The sequence below is a fragment of the Vulpes lagopus genome, chromosome 11 (assembly GCF_018345385.1).
Source record: "Vulpes lagopus strain Blue_001 chromosome 11, ASM1834538v1, whole genome shotgun sequence".
NCBI classification, from domain to species: domain Eukaryota; kingdom Metazoa; phylum Chordata; class Mammalia; order Carnivora; family Canidae; genus Vulpes; species Vulpes lagopus.
This window is the reverse complement of record NC_054834.1, coordinates 77,571,575-77,593,791: the sequence shown is the minus strand read 5'-3', so window position 1 is coordinate 77,593,791 and position 22,217 is coordinate 77,571,575. Positions and strand designations below refer to the sequence as shown.

The 22,217-nt window shown below is 50.2% G+C and overlaps 2 protein-coding genes across 10 annotated transcripts; both read left to right on the top strand.

The window, feature by feature from the left end:
* The first annotated feature begins 2,037 nt into the window (after positions 1 to 2,037).
* On the top strand, positions 2,038 to 4,991 carry POLR2G (RNA polymerase II subunit G). The gene is made up of 8 exons (XM_041723486.1): positions 2,038 to 2,157; positions 2,277 to 2,386; positions 3,052 to 3,211; positions 3,953 to 4,003; positions 4,097 to 4,162; positions 4,259 to 4,330; positions 4,526 to 4,559; positions 4,775 to 4,991. Exons 1-8 carry the CDS (start codon positions 2,146 to 2,148, stop codon positions 4,786 to 4,788), a joined length of 519 nt encoding a protein of 172 aa, XP_041579420.1. The 5' UTR covers positions 2,038 to 2,145; the 3' UTR covers positions 4,789 to 4,991.
* A 4,886-nt stretch (positions 4,992 to 9,877) lies between these two features.
* TAF6L (TATA-box binding protein associated factor 6 like) lies at positions 9,878 to 22,201 on the top strand. Of its 9 annotated transcripts, none has more exons than XM_041773616.1 (13): positions 10,475 to 10,743; positions 10,968 to 11,074; positions 11,332 to 11,391; positions 13,972 to 14,131; positions 14,560 to 14,646; positions 15,403 to 15,553; positions 15,712 to 15,762; positions 16,256 to 16,350; positions 17,770 to 17,844; positions 17,988 to 18,208; positions 18,574 to 18,706; positions 21,133 to 21,261; positions 21,387 to 22,201. In XM_041773616.1, exons 3-13 carry the CDS (start codon positions 11,384 to 11,386, stop codon positions 22,155 to 22,157), a joined length of 1,881 nt encoding a protein of 626 aa, XP_041629550.1. In that variant the 5' UTR covers positions 10,475 to 10,743; positions 10,968 to 11,074; positions 11,332 to 11,383; the 3' UTR covers positions 22,158 to 22,201. The 9 variants fall into 9 exon arrangements, with proteins under 9 accessions (XP_041629549.1, XP_041629547.1, XP_041629550.1 ...); XM_041773617.1 differs by having other exon boundaries at positions 10,968 to 11,087; XM_041773615.1 differs by lacking the exons at positions 10,475 to 10,743; positions 10,968 to 11,074 and adding an exon at positions 9,878 to 9,941 and having other exon boundaries at positions 17,782 to 17,844.
* Positions 22,202 to 22,217: the final 16 nt, after the last annotated feature.

Genomic DNA, 22,217 nt, shown 5'->3' with positions numbered 1-22,217 from the left:
TTTGAATACATTACTCTTGGCAAATAAAGATACAAAAAGATGTTCAATATTATTAGTCATTAGGGAAGTGAAAGTTAAAACTACAATGAGATATTACTACACAGTAGGTAGAATAGGTAAATAAACCCTGCTAACAATACCAAGTGCCAGTGAGGCTACCAGAGTAACCGGAAGTCTTATACCTGCATATGCAATTATATTTTACCATACCACACAGGCACAATAGGTGTAAAGAGCATTGATAATAGTAAACTGTGGTAAAATAATTAGGAAGAGATGAAGTTAAGATTTTATTTTTACTTTTTTAAAGAAATCTCTCTATGTGGGGCTCAAACTTCCAACCCCAAGATCAAGAGTCAAATGCTGTACCAACTGAGCCAGCAATGCACCCCGGGAGGTGATGGCTCTTGTAGCTGGTTCTAGCACACCACTGTCCTTAAGATTGCCTTTAAGGGGAGGATGGCTGGGAAAGAAGAGAGGAGAAGTCAGGACTGCTGAGGCCCATTCATCTGCTTCCTTGCCTGATCTTTCTTTTTTTAAGATTTTATTTATTTATTCATGAGAGACACAGAGAGAGAGGGGCAGAGAGAGAAGCAGGCTCCACGCAGGAAGCCCGATGTGGGACTCCATCCTGGGACTCCAGGAACTTGCCCTGGGCGCCCCCAGCAGGGGCCAAACCACTGAGCCACCCAGGGATCTCCTTGCCTGATCCTTCAGAAGGGATCCCCATGGAGTTTGAGTGGCAGACTGGTGGGATCAACTATTCCAGGAAATGGACAGTGTCCATACGAACTGGTATGTGACAGTTCTGAGGAAGCAGACGTGTCTGTTCTTGTTGTAGGGTGGGTCAGGATCTTTTATTTACAACATAAAAAAAAAAAACAAAACATAAAAACCTTACTCAGGCTACTGGGAGTTTGCTCAAAGCCTTAAGGATTGTCCGGCTCTTAAAAAAATAAAATAAAATAAAAAAAGGATTGTCCGGCTCTAGAACCAGCTACCCTGGCTGAGCCTTACTCATGGGTCTGTGTCTCATGGTTTCTGCCTCTTTCTGCATGGCCCTTTTATCAGTCAGAGTCTCAACAGGGAATAGATTGCATTTTCACTCCGGTTAATTGAGGGGAGTTTAGCAAAGGGACTGTGTACAAAAAAGTGGGCAGAGTTGAGGGAACAAACAAATCAATTCTCTAAGCCCCCCATGCGTGTGTGTCAGCGGGTTGGGGGGAAACGGGAAAGAGGAGTGCAGTGACTTGGTTTCTCACACCAGGAGGGAGGACTGACTCCTGGGCTCTGATTTTGGCTGCTTCATCTCCTAACTACCTGCAGCAAGGAGTGGGGTGCTCCATTTTATTGAACAAATGACTGCATAAAAATCTGGAATGTCCTAATATGCAAGAGTCTTGGAGGTCAGACACTGTAAATTTGAATCGTGACCCTCATGTGACCTCAACTGTCTGAGCCTGGTCCCTCATTTGTAAAGCTTGCCTAGTGGTGTTGCTATATACATGAAATGAGATAAAGACAGCTTCTTACTATGCTTACTATGTGAAGGCAGTCTTCAAATATTTGCCACACGAATGCGTCCTGCTAAAGCACTTTATTCATGTTGTCTTTTTTTTTTAATTTTTTTTTAATTTTTTATTTATGATAGTCACACACAGAGAGAGAGAGAGAGAGAGAGAGAGAGAGAGAGAGAGGCAGAGACATAGGCAGAGGGAGAAGCAGGCTCCATACATCGGGAGCCCGACGTGGGATTCGATCCCGGGTCTCCAGGATCGCGCTCTGGGCCAAAGGCAGGCGCCAAACCGCTGCGCCACCCAGGGATCCCCCATGTTGTCTTTTATTAGCTAATTAATTCCGTTTAACAGTATATTGCGCATCTCTCCTAGCCAGGAAACTGTTCATTTAGAAGAGGCAGCATTTGCGCCGCTGATGACCCGGGCCGGAAGGGCGGGGCCTCACAGATTTCCCGCCCACGACAGCGATGCCCAATTGGGTCCGCGTAGGGGGCAGAGTCCCGCCCACGTGGCGGGGACAGGCCCGGAAGCAGGGTTCCGGAGGCGGTGTGTGTTTCCGGTTGGGTGAGAAACGCGGCTACCACCGAGGCAGTTTGGGTTTGGCTGCTGTCCGGTCCCGGCTGGGAAGATGTTCTATCACGTACGCGGAGCACGGGGTGGCCGCGAGGGCAGGGTTAAGAGGAGGAGCGAAGCGGGGCGCCGGGACGAGGAGATGCTGTTCCTCGCCCTTGCTTGGTCTCCATGCCGCTTTCCCCGCAGATCTCCCTGGAGCACGAGATCCTGCTGCACCCGCGCTATTTCGGCCCCAACCTGCTCAACACGGTCAAGCAGAAGCTCTTCACCGAGGTGGAGGGGACCTGCACCGGCAAGTGAGTCCCGAGTACTTCGTGCCGCCTGATCTGCAGCCTCTACCCAATTCCTATTCATCCTGCAAGCACCGGCCACCTGCCCCGGGGAACCCTCTCACCCTCTCAGGCACCCGAGGCAGTCACTTGCTTCCGGCCTGGGTTCCCGAGGTGCCCTCTGGATCGCGAGACTTAACTTCAGTAGAGACTGGTCATTTGTGTACTCCGCAGACTTTTTTTTTTTTTTTTAAAGATTTTATTTATTCATTCATGAGAGAGAGAGAGAGAGGCAGAGACACAGGCAGAGGGAGAATCAGGCTCCATGCAGGGAGCCTGATGTAGGACTTGATCCCGGGATTCCGAGATCACACCCTGAGCCATCCAGGGATCTCTGAGAATCTGTGTTTTAAGAAGTTCCTCTTAGGTGATTCTGAGGCATCCTCAAGATTGAAGTCTCTTGGCTTAAGGACTGCAGTCTCCTTGGACATTTATTGTGAAACATGAGAGCAGTGTTTGGCATTATAGATACTGATCGGTATTCTTCTCCCAACATTAAGTTCTGTGGGCAGGGGTGCCATCTATTTCCCTTTGTGCCGTCCTCTAACCCCCATCATCACTGATTTGTTGTAGATGATTTTAGAGGCTCTTGCACACACACAATGCCTTTCTTTTTTTCATCCTCCTTACAGGTATGGCTTTGTAATTGCTGTCACCACCATTGACAATATTGGTGCTGGTGTGATCCAGCCAGGCCGAGGGTTTGTCCTTTATCCAGTTAAGTACAAGGCCATTGTTTTCCGGCCCTTTAAAGGGGAGGTCGTGGATGCTGTTGTCACTCAAGTCAACAAGGTGAGACCATACATAGTGGAGGCAGTTGGGTGGCTGCTCAGAAGATGGGGGATGGGTCCCAACTGCTCTTGCTAACTCTGTGTCCTTGGGTAAGTCACTTTTGCTTCAGTTTCTACACCTGTCAAATGGTGCAGAAACCTCCCTTGGGGTCCTGTAAGTCAGTATGAGTTGTCAGCAATAGTAGCCTCCATTCATTGAATACTTATTATGGGCTGGGTAAGGTGCAAAACCTAACGATGACTAAGGTCATGCTTTTATCCATTTTTATAGAAGCTTACACCTGGAGAAGTTAGAAGTTGTCTAATGGCCAAGGTCATGTGATCAACAGGTGGTCAAATTGTGGACCGACAAGTGCCAGGCCTTGGCTCTATAGTGCACTGTATTTGTGTAACTTGAAATGAAATCTCGGCAGAAGAGACATGAAAGCAAATGATACAATTCAGAGTGGATTCAAAATATGAAGAATATTATTAGGAATTAGATAAAGTTGGAAAGCTTAGGTGAATTTGAGGATAAAAGAAAAAGCAAAGTCGAGGTGCCTGCCTGGGTGGCTCAGTCGGATAAGCAGCCGCCTTCGGCTCAGGTCATGATCCTGGGATGGAGCCCCGCAGCCAGCTCCCTGCTCAGCAGGAATCTACTTCTCCCTTTCACACTCTACAGAAGTTTGCTCTCTCTTTCTCTCTCTCTCTCAAATAAATAAAATTTTAAAAAGAAAAACAAAGTCCCTCATTGTCGTCTTAGGTTGGACTTTTCACAGAAATTGGACCAATGTCCTGCTTCATTTCTCGACATGTAAGTCTGGGCGTGCTGGGGGTGCTAAGGAGAGAAGCCAGTCATGACTCTCTGGAAGCACTCCTGTAAAGCTCTGTCTTGCTTTCCTTTCAGTCCATCCCATCAGAGATGGAGTTTGACCCCAACTCCAACCCACCATGTTATAAGACAATGGATGAGGTGAGTGGGGAAGAAGTCCATGAGAAGGACGAAGAATGAGCCCTCAAAGAAATTTTGGCTTGGGGGTATCTGAGTATCCTGTTTACTCTTCCTCAGGACATTGTGATTCAGCAGGATGATGAGATCCGCTTGAAGATTGTGGGGACCCGTGTGGACAAGAATGACATTGTGAGTCTCTTGCCTACCTTCCTACCTGTACCAGGCAGAGCTGGGAGCTGTTGATTTCTTACCATGCAGGGTTCCTGGGGGTTTTGTTCTCTTCTGCCAGGAAGAGGGGATGGGTGAGCAGAAGGCCTGGGGCTGGGCTAGAAGTTAGTTCTATGCTTGCTTAGGTTCATTTCCTTTCTGCCTTCCCTCCTGCAGTTTGCTATTGGCTCGCTGATGGACGATTACTTGGGTGAGTGCCTGATCGTGCGTCCAGGGTTGTTGCCTAGAAAGGGGTGTGTGGAGGCAGGGGGTGGATGTGGGACTTAATGCCCGAGTCACAGATGAAAGAAACTCTTATGACTGTCTGCTTGGAAGATCGGGACCTGTGCCTCGTGAGATGGGAAGTGCATGGTGATGGCTTCCCCGAGCCTGAGCCTAACTGGTGTGCTTTTCCTGTCCTTATAGGGCTTGTGAGCTGAGCACCGGGGCCTCCTGCTCTGTTTGGTCCTCATCTAGGAGCTGTGACGGTCACGCTGTGCATATTGTCCAGAAGCCTAGTCTGGCTGCTGTGGAGAGGCAGAGAAGGTTCCTTGTCCACAGAAAATATCTGGTTCTTCTTGATGCTTAGCCACTCCCCAGGTTTTTGACTGTACATTCTAACCATAAAAGGTCCTTGTTCGCATGGAGGTTTTATCCCCTTTCTTTGGTAAGAACAACTCTTTCTTTGAAAAGGCTGGAGTCCAGTTGCTTGCTAGCCTCCCTTTTGGTGGCCTGCTGCCTCAAGTAGCCTCAGCTACCCAGGGGATCTGACTATCCCTTCTGCAGAGGGCTACCACTGACTTCAGTGAAGGGAAGGCCCTAATGTTAGGTCTTTGGCTTCTAGCAAATGGCATTGTCATTAGAACCACTCTGAGTCCTGATCTAGTCTCAGAATATTTGCCCTGCCCTCGCCTTTACTAGTAGCCAAAGGTAGAGCTGGGCATGAGGGAAGACAAGATAGTGAGGAGGGAGAGGGAAATAAGAGGATAGTAATGACCCAGACTATGGCTTCCCAATGCAGCCCTCCCTAGGAGGGATCTGCAAACATTTTATTTTTTTAAGATTTTATTTATTTGAGAGAGAAACAATATAGCAGAGGAAAAGGCAGAGAGAGAGGGAGAAGCAGACGCCCCATGGAGCAGGGAGCCTGATGTGGGGCTTGATCCCAGGACCCCAAGATTGTGATCTGAGCCGAGATCATGACCTGAGTCAAAGGCAGATGCTTACCCAGCTAAGCCACCCCAGGTGCCCCAACAGAAGTCTTTATATATTAATCAGTCACTAAGCTGAATTGAAAATGTGAGCGGGCCCAAACTGTCATTAGAGTGACATAAACCAAAATCTATGAAATGACTGAAAGACTAAATAAACACACTACCCTCCCTCACAGTGTGCTCACACTCTGCTTTTGTAATACAATTTGTCTGTCTTGGAATGTCCTCTCCCAGACTGTCTGCTTACTGCCTGTTACTCTAGCAAATCTCAGTCAATTCTTTTTAAGATTTTTTTCAGCTTTTTTGTTTCCTTGGAAAGTAGAGCTGCGTCGTAGAAAGCGTGGTCTTTGAATTGGTGCAGAACTGGGTTCCAGTCCGAGCTGGGGGGCCTTATGTTTTCTCATTAACCCTCTTTGGATGGTTGCTGCTAGTATGAGATCACATGTACAAGTGGCTTGTAGAGAGCCTGGCCCATAATAGACCCTCAACTGTTGATTATAATAACCATGATATAATGCATATAAAGCAGTGATTGGGGATCCCTGTGTGGCTCAGCGGTTTCGCGCCTGCCTTTGGCCCAGGGCACGATCCTGGAGTCCCGGGATCAAATACCGCGTCGGGCTCCCGGCATGGAGCCTGCTTCTCCCTCTGCCTGTGTCTCTGCTCCCCCCTCTATCATAAATAAATAAAAATAAATCCTTAATTAATTAATTAATTAATTAATTAATTAAAAAAACAGTGATTATCGGGGCATGTGGTTGGCTCAGTGGCTGAGAATCTGCCTTTGGCTCAGGTGGTGATCCTGGGGTTCTGGCGAGTTCCGTATCAGGCTCCCTGTGGGGAGCCTACTTCTCCCAAATGTCTCTGCCTTTCTCTGTGTATCTCTCATGAATAAATAAATAAAATCTTAAAAAAAAAAAAAACAGTGATTATCAACTGGGTGATTTTTGTCCCGAGGGGACATATGGCAATGACTTTTTTAGTTGTGACCACTGTGGATGGTACTGCCTTCTAGTGGGTAAAGGCCAGGGATGCAGCTAAAGTCCTACAGTATATAGGATAGCATCCACCCTCCCCCCAACAAAGAATTATCTGGTCCCAAATGTCAATCATGCTAAGGTCTAGAGACCCTGATATGAAGCATCCAGAACATTGGCAGGAACATGGTAAGAAAATGGCACTTGAATGTAGTTTTCTTCCTGCCTTCACCACCCCTGCACAGACTGATGCAGGCTTTTCCATTTATACCTCTACAGTGTATCACATAACATGTGCTTTAATTACTGTGTCCTGTTTGCTTTTCCTAAATTATTTATCTTTTTTTTTTTTTAAGATTTTAATTATTCATGAGAGGCACAGAGAGAGAGAGAGGCAGAGACACAGGCAGAGGGAGAAGCAGGCTCCACAAAGGGAGCCTGATGTGGGACTTGATCCGGTGGCTCCATGATCGTGCCCTGGGCTGAAGGCAGCGCCAAACCACTGAACCACCAGGGCTGCCCTCTCTCTTTTTTTAAAAAAAACTATTTATTTATTTATCTTAGCACAAGTGGGAGGGGGAGAGGGAGAGAAAGTCTCAGCAGACACCTCACTGAGCGCAGAGCCTGACTTTGGGCCCAATCTCATGACCCTGAGATGACCTGAGCCGACACCAAGAGTGGGATGCTTAACGGACTCTGCCACCCAGGGGCGCCCAGGTGGCTCAGTGGGTGAGTGTCTGTCTTCACCTTGGGGCGTGATCCTGGAATCTGGGGATCAAGTCCCTCGTCAGGCTTCCCAGGGGGAGCCTGCTTCTCCCTCTGCCTGTGTCTCTGCCTCTCTCTCTCTCTCTCTCTCTCTCTGTGTTTCTCATGAATAAATAAAATCTTTAAACTAATATAAAATAAAATTGTGCTATCATTTTGTTGTACTATGAGTTGATTACCCAGGTTGGACTTCCCCTAAGCTGTGAACCTCACTCCTCGTACTGAGCAAAATTCTTCCCATGCCCTCAAATGGAACTAGCAATCTGCAAATTTTGTTGGGGGTAACCTGAAAGTAACATCAGGCCTGGAATAGAAGCAACTGATGGACAGAAAGGGCTCATTGAACATGAGCCCGTGGGTGGCAGTGAGGATGTAGGGTGTGACACCCACTAAAAGGGCACCAGCCTTGTGGGGAAAGGGATCAAGTGCGGGTGGCCTGGACATAGTCTGCAGGATTCATATCTTTTAAGCTTTTTTTTTAAGATTTTATGTTTTTTATTGATTAATGAGAGACACAGAGAGACAGGCAGAGGGAGAAGCAGGCTCCACTTAAGGAGCCCAATGCAGGACTCCATTCTGGGACTCCAGGATCACACCCTGGACCAAAGGCAGGCGCCAAACAGCTGAGCCGCCCAGGGATCCCCTCTGAAGGCTTTGTAACTGAAAGTTACGGCCTCTTAAAAAGGTCACAGGTAACAGGAGTATCTGCCTGCTAATGCCAGATCTTTGATTTTTTTTTTTTTTTTTATTCATGGGTGGGGGTAGAGACAGGGGCAGAGGGAGAAGCAGGCTCCATGCAGGGAGCCCGATGTGGGACCTGATTCCGGGTCTCCAGGACCACACCCTGAACTGAAGGTGGCACTAAACCGCTGAGCCACCCCGGCTGCCCTGCCAAATCTTTTACACACATTATTGTTTTGTTTACAACTGTTCCATGAAGGTTCTGTTCTCCCACTTGACAGTTGATAAAGTAGGTTAGAGACATAAACTGTAACAGCAAGGTCACACAGCTAGTGAGTCGTGGAGCTTTGCTTTTGCTTTTATCAGCACCGCGCTCTAACCAACTGAGCTAACCGGCCAACTACTGCTTTTGCTTTTAAACTGTCAGTCTGGCTCCAAAGCCATCATAGCTCTTTTTTGCCAGGCACTAGGTAGTTGGTGAGTGAGTGGGACCCACCTTTCTCTTACCTGTGGCTATGTGAGTCTCACTACCACTTTTCCTTGGCCTCTGCCTCCACTTGAGGTTGGGCGTGGATGGGCCCCAGACAGTTTGAATAGTTTTACTAAATCCTACAAGCCCCAGGTCCTTCTACTGTTGTCTCCTGCCTCCAAGGTAGCCAATGGCTATCCAGACTACTAACACCTCAGCAAGACGATCTGCCAGCAGCCCAGATCTCACTAAGTTGATCTCAGACTCAGGACAGTGGAGGAGCCCCCACTCCTCTTAATGCAGAGGTGGGCAGACACTCCAATGTTCACAGTACTGAAACTACTCCAAACATCATTCTGAATATAACTGGAAGAAACTCAGCAGGGTCACAGTCCCCTTAGGGGGTGTTGCCATGGCAACTTCAGCCACATCCATTTGAGTATCCCTGCTCTGGCCTGGGAGGATCTTTTCTAGAGGCAGCAGCATTTAACCCTGAGAGGGAGGAAGGGTGAGGATGTGTACATTCATGCTTCCCCACGGGATACCATGGGATACTCCTTTTTTTTTTTTTTTTTAAGATTTTATTTATTCATGAGAGACACAGAGAGAGAGGTAGAGAGAGAGGCAGAGAGAGAAGCAGGCTCCATGCAGGGAGCCCCATGCGGGATTGGATCCAGGCATCCCAGGATCACACCCTGAGCTGAAGGCAGACGCTCAACCCTCAACCGCTGAGCCACCCAGACGACCCGGGATACTCCCTTCTGTAATGAACAGCCCATTGCAAACCACCTCATCTTGGATGAATATAAAGGAATTAATTCACTGTCTGCCACGTGCTTTTCACAGATACTATCTCATTTAATCTACAGTAATCCTGTGGGGTGGGTATTAGTACCATTTTGTAGTTGAGTGAAAATGTGGTTAGGTAATTTGCCCCAAAGCAGTGACAGAATTTGAACCCAGGTGGTCGGACTTCAAATACTATAACTTAACTCACTAAGCCCACTTGGTTCTTTTTTTTTTTTAATTTTATTTTTTTAATTTTTATTTATTTATGATAGTCACACAGAGAGAGAGAGGCAGAGACACAGACAGAGGGAGAAGCAGGCTCCATGCACCGGGAGCCTGACGTGGGATTCGATCCCGGGTCTCCAGGATCGCGCCCTGGGCCAAAGGCAGGCGCCAAACCGCTGCGCCACCCAGGGATCCCCCCACTTAGTTCTTAATTGAGAACTAACTGCCCAAGTTCAGGAAAGTGTGCGCGTAAAATGGCCAAGGAAGTCAGCTAGTCAGGTGAGGAGGGGCTTATATTTGGCTTACTGAACAGGAGTGAGAAAGACAGGAGGTAGAATGCCAGGATGAGCACAGCCCTGGAATCTGCAGCTTGCACATGAGCTTGGGGCAGTGAGAAGACCCTTCTGCCCGAAGAGAATACCTACTGGGAACTCCATTCATCGTGCGGGAAAGGAAGTGCAGGTGATGGAGAGGTAAGTTGAGCTCCACCAAGCGGGCAAAGAAAACCGATTTAGGCGCCAAAGTTTAAGGTTTCGCTGCAATTGCGTAAATGCAAATGCTCGGAAACTCAGGAGCAGACAGGACCAAGAGAACCGGGACGCTTTCCTTGACAATACGCCTTTTTTTTTTTTTTTTAAAGATTTTATTTATTTATTCACGAGAGACATAGAGGCATACAGGCAGAGGGAGAAGCAGGCTCTATGCAGGGAGCCCGATATGGGACTCGATCCCGGGACTCCAGGATCAAACCCTGGGCGGAAAGCAGGAGCCAAACCGTTGAGCCGCCCAGGGATCCCCGACAATACGCTTTTGAAACATACACGAAACCATAGGTACGGACTCGAAAACTCCCCAGAGCTGTTGCTTTAAGAAGCCCGATCTTCAGTGTCACGTGACCCCTGGCGCCCAGATGCTTTTACAGCTCCTTCTAAGGACCAATCGCGTGGCGGGAAGCTCCCCGGGAGGGCGGGAACTTTGTAAGGCGCTCGCCGATTGGTTGTGCTCTTGGAAGGTGGGTCCTGGGCTCGGAGAGAGGGAATTAGGGTGAGTGGGAGCAGCCGCCGCGGCGGCCGTCTCGGTAGCCTCCTTCGCCGCGCGGGAGCCCTCTGGTGAGCAGGTCCTCGCAGACCCGAAGACTCTCCGCCCCCCTGCGGGCTGCGCACTCAGTGGTCTTAGGGCCGGCGCCGCTGGGGGTCCGCCCCCTTCGCTGGCCACGTGACCCAAGTTCCGTAACCCCTGACCTCCTCCACCCCGCTGCACCTTACCACTTAAGTTGTAAGTATGAAGCGAGGCCCGGGGTAGGATGCACACCCTCGAAGCGGGTGGCGGTCAGTGCCTACGCTCTTTACCAATGTGGCTCGTGGCTGCCGATGCAAAGAGGAGGCTGAGGAGGGGGATACCTTGGTCATTAAGACTTTGTGCGTCTTAATGTGGGCACTAGTAAGGAAACTCCCTCTGCGCTTTCCGCGTCGGCAGGACTATTTACTCGCATTTTACAGATGGGGAAGCAGAAACTTCGGGATTATCCATTGGCGGGTCTCCAGCGCCAAGTCTTCGGGCTGGGAATCCAGGCCTTGTTCCCCGGCACAGCCCGCCACTGCTGATGGTTAGGAACAAGAGTTGAGTCCCTGCTCCCTACTTAGTGCTTGCTGGATGATCTTGGACAAGTCATTGAGTATTTAACCTCTCTGAGCTTTGATTTCCTTGGCTGTGAAATAGACATAGCATTTACATAATGCGCATCTCATTGTTAATGAGGATAAAATGAAATATATGCCTGTAGAGCACTTAGCTCTGTGTCTTAGGCATAGCATGTGCTTAGAAAAAAAAAACAACAACAGCTTTTTTTATTTGTTTTTGTAGCCAGTGTTTATTGAGGGCGTATTATGTGCTGACACCGTGCGGGACGCTGGGGATGCAAAGGTGAGCAAACAGGCATGATCCTAGCTGGTGTGGAGCTTACAGTCTAGTGGGAAGGTAGGTGTTAATCACAAAGCTATACAAATATGTAATTACAAATTGTGGGGAAAAATTGTGATCACTACTGTGAAGGCAAAGTACTGGGGCAGTGTGGAGGTCTGAGAAGACTTCCTGAGCAAGTAGTGACATTTCAACTGAGATGTGAAGGAGCAACTAGGAGTCCACTAGACAGAACGGGGATGGAGGAGGAGGAGAGTGTTTGAAGAAGAGCAAACAATGTATGAACATCCTGATAGCAGGTGTTTTTGGGGAAATGGAAAGAGGCCATGGTGGGAATGCAGAGCACAAGAGGGAAAGAAGGGTTGTAGAAGTAAGTGGACACACAGGACCTGGGAACCAGGTTTGTTCTTTTATTATTTTTTAAGATTTTATTATTTTTTCAAAGATTATTTATTTATTCATGAGGGACAGAAAGAGAGGCAGAGACATAGGTAGAGGGAGAAGCAGGCTCCATGCAGGGAACCTGATGTGGGACTTGATCCTGGGACTCCAGGATCACTCCCCGAGCTGAAGGCAGACACTCAACTGCTGAGCCACCCAGGTGTCCCACTTTTTTCTTTTTTTTTAAGATTTTATTTATTTATTCATGAGAGATACAGAGAGGCAAAGACATAGGCCGAGGGAGAAGCAGGCTCCCTGCAGGGAGCCTGATTAGGGATTCGATCTCAAGACCAGAGGATCACAACCTGAACCAAACGTGTCCCTAGGTTTGTTCTTTTTATTATTTATTTATTTATTTATTTATTTAAGATTTTATTTATTTATTCATGAGAGACATAGAGAGAGAGAGAGGCAGAGACACAGGCAGAAGGAGAAGCAGGCTCCCATGCAGGGAGCCCGACGCGGGACTCAATCCTGGGACTCCAGGATCACGCCCTGGGCTAAAGGCGGTGCTAAACCCCTGAGCCACCTGGGCTGCCCTAGGTTTGTTCTTTATTCCAAAACCAATGCAGAGCCACTGAGAGGAATTTTTTTGTTTAGCGATTTTTACTTATTGGAGAGAGCGAAGGAGAGAGAGAGAGAGAGAGAGCGAGCAAGTGAGCGAGCATGAGCTAGAGGAAGGGCACAGGGAGAGGGAGAAGCAGGATCCCAGCTGAACAGGGAGCCCAATGTGGGGCTTGATCCCAGGACCCTGAGATCATGACCTGGGCCCAAGGCGGATCCAAAGGCAGCTACGTAACTGACTGAGCCACCCAGGTGCCCCCCCTTTGTTGCGTTCTTATTCTGCCATATCCTGCGAGCGGAAGAGCAGGTTCCTGCTCTTAGGCCTTGCAGCCAAACTGGGAGATAGTCCAGCTCTAAAAGCCCGGTAGTCCTCGGTGGCATATGAGCAGAAAGACCTTAAAGGACAGACTGGATTTGCCTTGCCAAAGAGGCTTGGAAGAAAGAGGGAGACAGACCAGCAAGAGCTGGTGGTGAGCACAGGGCAGGCCGGAGCACACTAGGCTGGGCTCACTGGGAGGAGGGATCCATCCACTTGAACAGCTGTGGGGATTGGGACCAAACACAGAATTTCAAGCTGGGGAGTTTAGAGTTTCTTTTAGAATCAGTGGGGAAGGGATCCCTGGGTGGTTTAGCACCTGCCTTCGGCCTAGGGTGTGATCCTGGAGTCCCAGGATCGAGTCCCACGTCAGGCTCCCTGTGTGGAGCCTGCTTGTCTCTGCCTCCCTCCCTCTCTCTCTCTCTCTCTCTCTCTCTCTCTGTCTCTCATGAATAAATAAATGAAATCTTAAAAAAGAAAAAAAAGAATCAGTGGGGAAGGACTGAATATTTATTTATAGATATATTTTTAAAGATTTTATTTATTTGAGGGAGACAGCAGGAGCCATGGGGAAGGGCTGAGGGAGAGAAAGAAGCAGGTTCCCCACTGAGCAGGGAGCCCAGTGTGGGGCTCCATCCTCGGACCCCGAGATCATGACCTGAGCTAAAGGCAGACCCTTAACCCATCGAGCCACTCGGGTGCCCAGGCCTGAAGATTTTTGAGCAAAGGAGAAGTAGTGTTTTCATTGAGAGTTAGTTGGTAGCACCTGTAGCAATAATCAGAAGGAAGAAGACATGAAGTTTATACTTAACTGACCACGGTTACATCTTCCATCGTCTGTTTGGGTGGTGTTGCATTCTAGTCCCTGGCTTCCCTGTACACCAGCTCACTTTGTCCTCACAGCAACTTTTCAGAGTTAGGGAGGGTAGGGATGATGGCCTGTTTTACAGGTTGGGACAGGAGGGCTCAGGCTGATGAGGATCTCAGCCACAGCTCAGCCACATCTGGCTCAGGAAGTGGTAAGGCGTGGCCGGGACCCAGTGCAGTGCAGTGCCCGAGGCCAGGCCCCTGTCGGGCAGCACTCCTGTCTGATGCAGCTCGCCTTTTTCTCACGCTTCACCTCAGCGCTCAGAGCCTCGGTAGCTCCTTGTTCAGGGATCTTGGAGCCAGAGCCATAAGACTGGCCCAGAAGGCCTGGAGTCAGGCTCCTGAGCTCTGAGGGGGCCCAGGGGGCTTTTGACACCTTCTCTTCTGACCGCCAGCTCCATCAGCGTCATGTCGGAGCGGGAAGAGCGGCGGTTTGTGGAGATCCCCCGGGAATCGGTCCGGCTCATGGCGGAGAGCACGGGCCTGGAGCTGAGCGATGAGGTGGCGGCCCTGCTCGCGGAGGATGTGTGCTACCGGCTCAGGGAGGCCACCCAGGTCCGCTCCCCTTCTCTCCCCGCACGCCTCCCTAGCTCTCCCTGTACACACCCTCATGGGGATTTAGTCAGCAGGTGTTTGTCTGGCACCCACTCTGCTGTGAGGGAACACCGTGGAGGTGGCCCCCGCCCTCCCCAGAGCTCCCATTGAGCCTTCTGGCCAATAGAGTGTGGTTGGGCTTCTTCTCACGTGTCCATCTTCCCAACACCCGTGCCAGGCTGACCAAGCGAGTTCATGTGCACGTTCTGCCTGTGAGAACTTGGGTCACAGAGTGGGAGCATACTCTGGGGGCTGTTTGCCCAAGACCGGAGCTGGATTTGGGTTTTCTGATCTCGGTTCCTGTGTCCTTCTTGTCGCCTGGCTATCTCTTCCCTGGGGGACTCCAACCCCCTGCTCTCTGTCCCCTGACTTTGTTCCTCCCCTCTCAGAATAGCTCTCAATTCATGAAACACACCAAGCGGCGGAAGCTGACTGTTGAGGATTTCAACAGGGCCCTCCGATGGAGCAGTGTGGAGGTGAGCTGAGCATAGGCTGCAGAGGCCTGTTGTGAGGCCTGCATTGGATTGGGCCAAGAGGAGGGTAAGGGAACAGCCTGGGCACAATGTCAGTATTAAAGTGTCCTGCAGAGTTGTTGTGGGCCAAGGACTTGAGGGAGGAACGTCACGTGTAGCAGAGAGTAGTGTTGGGATGCCTGGCTCACTCACTTGGTGGAGGACCTGACTCCTAGTCTCAGAGTTGTGAGTTTGAGCCCCATGTTGGGCATGGAGCCTACTTTCAAAGAAAAAAAAGAGTAGTGTTATCAAAGTTGGGTGAGTATAAGGACCAGCAGCATGGGGGTGCGGGGCTCAGCCTGTACGAATCTGGGAGGACCAAATTCTCCTCTCTGACCCAGTGAGCACTGGATGCTCCAGCCAGATGCCCAGCAATAGGCTTGAAGCCTCAGGTGTCTCCCCTTTTTCAGGACTTTTTTTTTTTTTTTTTTACGATTTTTTATTTATTTATTCATGAGAGGCACAGAGAGAGAGAGAGAGAAAGGCAGAGACACAGGCAGAGGGAGAAGCAGGCTCCATGCAGGGAGACCGACGGACTCGATCCCAGGTCTCCAGGATCAGGCCCTGGGCTGAAGGAGGCACTAAACCGCCGAGCCACCCAAGCTGCCCCCTTTTTCAGTACTTTTGGACCTCCCTCAAACATAGACTCTTTTCCCTGGTTGGTAGAGTGCCTCCTCCCTCCCTGGATTCAGCCTGCTCTCTGATCCTCTCTTTGCTCAGGCCGTGTGCGGTTACGGATCCCAGGAGGTGCTGCCCCTGCGCCCTGCCAGAGAGGGTGAGCTTTACTTTCCTGAGGACCGAGAAGTGAACCTGGTGGAGCTGGCCCTGGCCACCAACATCCCAAAAGGCTGTGCCGAGACAGCTGTGAGAGGTGACTGCTGAGGTCCTATGGTGGGGGTGGGGGGCCGAAACTGGGTTGTCAGAGGAGGGGTGATGGGCTGGCTGGTGGATAGAGCAGAGCTCAGAGGGGTGGGTGATGCTACAACAGGCAAAACCCTAGGCTGACCCATCTCTCTGCTCTGGTTCTAGTTCACGTCTCCTACCTGGACGGCAAAGGGAACCTGGCACCGCAGGGATCAGGTAAGGTGTAGTGTGAGGAACAGACTCCCTGAACTTTCCTCCCTTTGGAACTGAGAGGGGTATCCCATACCTCTGATTGTTCATCTGACAAAAATTTATTGATACCCTGTTCTGAGTGGGCACAGTCCCTGCCCAGAGGGCTCGGATTTGGAGATAGGAGCCCAGACCTGGAACCAGTCATGGGTTGGATGGGTGTTGGATGCTAGCACAGAAGTCTGGGCAGCTGGGGTCCCTGAGAGCAGGTGTGCAGGAGAGATTGAGGACTGAGCAGGAATCTGCCTAGGCAGAGTACAGAGCAGAGGGGTGTGGAAAAGCCTGCAAGGTCAGGGCTGCACAGGCTACTCTGAGGAGCTGGTGGCTCCGTGCTCTGGGAGTCTTGTCTGAACAGGTTTCTGGCGGGGGGGGGGGGGGGGGGTAGGAGGGTGAGTGAGAGCGGGCAGGGGAGGCCAGCTAGGCTCTCCACCCAGACCACCTTCCGCCCATCTTCCCACAGTGCCCAGCGCTGTGTCTTCGCTGACTGATGACCTTCTCAAGTACTACCAGCAGGTGACTCGGGCTGTGCTGGGGGATGATCCACAGCTGATGAAGGTGAGTGAGTGGGCCAGAATTGGGGCGTAGAGTCCAGCTTTCAGGTTCCCATGAAACTCTTTCAGATGCCTACTTCCTGTCCACCCCATACCACTTGACTGACGTGGCTGGAAGCTGCTCTCGGTGGGGGTGTCATGCTCAGAGGCTGGTGCTCCAGGACTGACTCGTCTTCCCACTCTAGCAGGAACCCTTGTTCTCAGCAGGGCCATTTGGGGGGCTCAGGTGGTCAGTACCCCCACACTTTAGTTCCAGAGCCTCCACTTTAGGGTGTCTGTTGACCTGGGGCCAAATGGGGCAGCCATGTTGCAGCTCTCATTTGCGTGTACTTGAGAGGTAAAGAAGGGAAGTAGAGAGAGCCTGGTCAGGGGGCCCAGCCAGGCCTGCCCTGAGACCCTGCTGCTTTAGCCTCTGGGACTCCCCAGAGTGTGCTGGACACTACCTATGGTTGGTTGGTCCTCTCCTATCCAGAGACAGGTGAGTGCTAGCTGGGGGTTCTGCTCAACCACGTGGCCTTTCTCTGATGGTTTACATCCTGTACTTCTTCAGGTGTCTGGCCATTGTTGCCGCTTCCCCTGCAGAATTGGGAATGTTGCCACCATATGTTCCTGCCTCGGGAGCTTGGCTCTGTTTCTCCAGGACAGTGCAGATGGCTGGATGGAGGGCTTGGGAGCTGAGCTCCTTCCTAGCCAGTTGTTTGCTTTCACAGCATCTGAGTATAGGAGCTTTATCTAGAGGGGTTTGGAGTATATAAGTAATAGAGACTCAGGCCTAAGAGAGTTTTTCTCATTAACTTAACTCTCTTTTTTTCTGCTTAGAAAAGTAACACCAGTATGTTCATTATAGAAATATTGCAAAATAAAATATATGAACTGGAAAGTGAGAGTCTCCAATTGCTATTTTTTAACTATGATTACTTTAGTATAAACTAACGTGGTATTATAGTAAAGACCTGGTTTTAGAACAGCTGCTTTTCTCAGTTAAAAAACATGTTGGACATTTAGGTTGCATTCAATTTCATATTATCACAGACAGGTCTGTGAGTGGGTATGTGTATCAGTGGGTGTTTCTTATAGTGGGTTAAAGTGATAGAAATACAGTTGCTGAATCAAAGAGTGTTGACATTGAAAATTTTAATGTGTAAGTACTCAATCATCCTTTAATAAATGTCAGTTTAGGGGCGCCTGGGTGGCTCAGTTGGTTAAGGGCCTGCCTTTGGCTCAGGTCATGATCTCAGGGTCCTGGGATCGAGCCCACTTGGGCTCCCAGCTCAGCAGGGAGTCTGCTTCTCTTTCTTCCCTTGCCTCTCCCCCTGTTTGTGCTTTCTCTGAAATGAATAAATAAAAATAAATGAGTAAGTAAATCTTTTTTAAAAAGTCAGTTTATATTTAGGGCTGGTAGATCCAGTGTAATCCTTTTCAGATTGCTCTCCAGGATCTGCAGACAAACTCCAAGATTGCAGCACTCCTGCCTTACTTTGTCTACGTGGTCAGTGGGGTGAGTGACCAGGCTGGGGGAGAGGAGAATGCTTTGCGGGGAGGTGACCCAGCATCGTGTAGGGCTCGTGGCAGGTGCAATCAGAGCAACAGGCTCCAACCTGCACCCTCATGTGCCCCTCAGCCACCGTCTTCTACAAACAGGTAAAATCTGTAAGCCACGACCTGGAGCAGCTGCATCGGCTCTTGCAAGTAGCCCGGAGCCTGGTTCGGAACCCCCACCTCTGCCTGGGGCCCTATGTTCGCTCCCTTGTAGGCAGCGTCCTCTACTGTGTCCTGGAGCCATTGGCTGCCTCCATCAACCCTCTGAATGACCACTGGACTCTTCGGGATGGTGCTGCCCTCCTGCTCAGCCACATCTTCTGGTAGCCATGGGGCCTCGCCGAACACAGGGTGGGGTGGCCCCAGGGCTGAGGAGTTTGTAGTCAAAATCAGGTGAAATGTGTGGCCTCAAGGCTGGATGTTGAGAGGTCAGGGAACCTCTTCCATTAGAGCTTTCCAGCCTTGAAGCTGTGGCAACCTGGGAGTCTGCACATGGATGGCAAACACCAAGGGCCAAGGGTTTGGTCCTTCGGCCCTTCAGGTAGTCTTGTCACCCGGAGCCCCATTGCTCACTCACCCCAGTGGGCCACACAAGTGCTGTTTTCTCTGTGGGCTCTGGATTGGGCTTGAGTCCAGTTGGGCAGCCCCGGGCCTCATTGTCCTCTTTGACTGAAGGTTGCTTCCTTAGGACTCATGGGGATCTCGTGAGTGGCCTGTATCAGCAGATCCTGCTCTCCCTGCAGAAGGTCCTGGCAGACCCCGTGCGGCCTCTCTGCTCTCACTACGGGGCTGTGGTGGGGCTGCATGCCCTTGGCTGGAAGGTGAGTACCATAGCCTTTCCCACAGAGCCATAACGTCTCTCCTTTAGGATTAGAGAAAACAGTATTTGTTTCTTCTCATAAAAATGATCTGTGCTTGCTGCTGCCAGGTATTAAGCTCTTGCCCGAGGGCAGGCTAATTGATACTTTCTGTATATTAATGTCTTATTCTTTCAAAAGTCGTGCCAGGCAGATAGTAATATATCCTCCACTTCATGAATTCCTGCCCATTCTGTGTTAATCATGTGAAGGATCAATTCCTCTACTATTTAAGCTTATTTACTTTTAGTAATCTTTGCACCTACCGTGGGGCTCAAACTCATGACCCCAAGATCAAGAGTTGTACACTCCCCACTGAGCCAGCCAAGCGCCTCATTCTTTTTTTTTTTTTTTTTTTAAGATTTTATTTATTTATTCATGAGAGACAGACAGAGGCAGAGACATAGGCAGAGGGAGAAGCAGGCTCCATGCTGGGAGCCCGATGTGGGACTCAATCCCGGGACTCTAGGATCCCGCCCTGGGCTGAAGGCAGACACTTAACCGCTGAGCCCCCCAAGCGTCCCTTCTTTTGGGTTTTTAATGTAGGTCATATAGTAGAAATAATGACAGCTTTATTCCATCTAAACCTAACACCTTTAATTTTTTACTTTATTGCTGGGACTACTAATATTTTAAAGATGATGATAAGGGGCATCCTTGTATCATTTCCAATTTTAAGAGAAGTGCTAATAATCTTCCCACTTAGGCTGATGTACCTTGTGTTGATAACCTTTATCCGATGAAGAAAATTATTTCATATTGCTTTATATTCTTGGTTTTATCATTTATGTTGAACTTTTATTGAATGCTTTTTCTGTATCTTTTGAATTGATCCTAAGGTTTGTCTGCTTTTTTCCGTTAATGTGATTTATGGATTTTTATTTATTTTTTAAAGATTTTATTTATTTATTCATGAGAGACACACACAGAGAGAGAGAGGCAGAGACACAGGCAGAGGGAGAAGCAGGCTCCATACAGGGCACCTGATGTGGGACTCGATCCCGGGTCTCCAGGATCAGGCCCTGGGCTGAAGGCAGCGCTAAACCGCTGAGCCACCCAGGCTGCCCAGATTTATGGATTTTTAAAAAAGATTTTCTTTATTTAGGGAGAGCCCAAGTTCTCACCCTCTAAGTAAAGAAAATCTTTGAGAACTTGTACACTTAAGAGCAGTGCAGGGAGTGGGAGTGGGAGATGCAGAGGCAGAGGGAGAAGTCGATTCAAGTGGATTCCATGCTTTGTGACCCTAAGTTCACCCCCTGATCCAAATGGAAACTAAGAGTCAGGACTGAGCAATCCAGATGCCCTTATTTATAGAATTTTAATAGTAAATCACCATTACATTTGTAAGATAAACTTAAATAGGCTATAGTATAGACTTTTTTTTTTAAGATTTTATTTATTCTTGAGAGAGAGAGAGAGAGAGAGAGAGAGAGGCAGACAGAGAGAGAGAGAGACAGACAGACAGACAGAGGGAGAAGCAGGCTCCATGCAGGGAGCCCGACATGGGACCCGATCCCAGGTCTCTAGGATCATGTCCTGGGCCGAAGGCGGTGCTAAACCGCTGAGCCACCAGGGCTACCCTATAGTATAGACTTTAAAAGGAATCTAGGGACACCTGGGTGACTCCGTGGTTGAGCATCTGCCTTTGGCTCAGGGCATGATCTCAGGCTGAGAGCCAGCTCCATACAGGGACCCTGATGTGGGACTCGATCCCCGGCCTCCAGGATCACGCCCTGGGCTGAAGGCAGGCGCTCAACTACTGAACCACCAGGCGTCCCATATAGTTAGAAAATTATTTAAGTTTTTATAGCTGAGGCAGTGGTGAGTTATATTTCTCTAGGAGCTTGCTGATTTAACATTTTCAAATCCTCAGGCTGTGGATGATGACCAACCGAAGAACTCTCACCCACCAAAGCACGTAACAGAGGTCTCCTCTGTGAAATCTCAATTGCTTTCCTGAAAATTAATCACAGGATTTAAAATTTGGCATGATGAGTCCAGGTCTATGATCAGTTGTTTGGTTTTGTGGAAGTGGTTTGAACTGAATCTATTTACCTCAGCAAGATGTAAACTTGCCTACTGACTATATAGGCTAAGAGTTGGCAAATTAAATTGGTCTGTTAGCAATGGGCATTACATATACCCTCTTAGCCCCTGTCATACCGGTCAGTGATCACAGGGTCACTTTATATTGTTTGTACCTGACCTTTATTTCCAGTGCTTATTAGCAAAGGCTTGGGCATACAGCGGGTTCCAAGTAAATGTTGGTGGAATATACCAAGCTGAGAATTTCATATGGGAGATAAAAATAGGTCTTCCATGGGAAAGGGTACTTGAGAGGCAATAAGCAACAAAGAGGTGCTTTACTGTGTTCCTTCTCTCCCTTCCAGGCAGTGGAACGAGTCCTGTACCCACACCTGTCCACTTACTGGACAAATCTGCAGGCTGTGCTAGATGATTATTCCGTCTCTAACGCCCAGGTTAAAGCAGATGGGCACAAGGTTTATGGAGCCATTCTGGTGGGTGCCTGCCCCTTCCAGCCTCCCTTCTTCCCTGCTTGAACTCAGCAGCTCACCTGCCCTAAATCTTTATGGGCCCGGGTTCCTCCTAGTTCTTGCCTATCCCAGCCCCTCTGCTCTTGCAGGTGGCTGTAGAGCGACTGTTGAAGATGAAGGCCCAGGCGGCAGAGCCCAACAAGGGAGGCCCAAGCGGCAGGGGGTTCCGGAGCTCAGACGACCTGCCCTGGGACAGCCTGCTCCTGCAGGAGTCTCCCTCCGGGGGCAGCGCGGAGCCAGGCTTCGGGTCCGTCCACCCGCTACCGCCAGGAGGCGCGGGGCCAGAGGATCCTTCCCCCTCAGTGACTCTGGCGGACATCTACCAGGAGCTGTACGCTTTCTTCGGGGACAGCTTGGCTACCCGCTTTGGCACGGGTCAGCCGACACCTACCACTCTGCGGCCGCCCGGGGACAAGAAGGAGCCGGCGTCCGCCCCGGACTCGGTGCGGAAGATGCCACAGCTGACGGCCAACGCCATGGTCAGCCCGCAGGGCGACGAGAGCCCCCGCGGCGGCGGCCCCGCGTCCGCCTCTGCGCCCGCCGCCTCCGAGAGCCGGCCGCTTCCGCGCGTGCACCGGGCGCGGGGGGCGCCCCGGCAGCAGGGCCCCGGCGCCGGCACGCGTGACGTCTTCCAGAAGAGCCGCTTCGCCCCGCGCGGCGCCCCTTATTTCCGTTTTATTATTGCGGGGCGGCAGGCCGGGAGGCGGTGCCGCGGGCGTCTCTTCCAGACCGCCTTCCCCGTGCCGTACGGGCCCAGCCCGGCCTCCCGCTACGTGCAGAAGCTACCCATGATCGGCCGCACCGGCCGCCCGGCCCGCCGCTGGGCGCTCTCGGACTACTCGCTGTACCTTCCGCTCTAAGGTGGCGGGCCTCTTCTGTAAATAAAGCCCAGTGCCGGAAGTGACGTCTGTCGCTCGCGG

Bases quoted from the DNA above. Each gene is read 5' to 3' on its own strand.
- POLR2G (XM_041723486.1), top strand. The intron at 2,387-3,051 runs GTGAGTCCCGAG...TCCTCCTTACAG, and splicing joins GAGGGGACCTGCACCGGCAA to GTATGGCTTTGTAATTGCTG. The intron at 3,212-3,952 runs GTGAGACCATAC...TTGTCGTCTTAG, and splicing joins TTGTCACTCAAGTCAACAAG to GTTGGACTTTTCACAGAAAT.
- TAF6L (XM_041773613.1), top strand. The intron at 16,351-17,769 runs GTGAGTGAGTGG...AATCCTTTTCAG, and splicing joins ATGATCCACAGCTGATGAAG to ATTGCTCTCCAGGATCTGCA. The intron at 21,262-21,386 runs GTGGGTGCCTGC...CTGCTCTTGCAG, and splicing joins AGGTTTATGGAGCCATTCTG to GTGGCTGTAGAGCGACTGTT.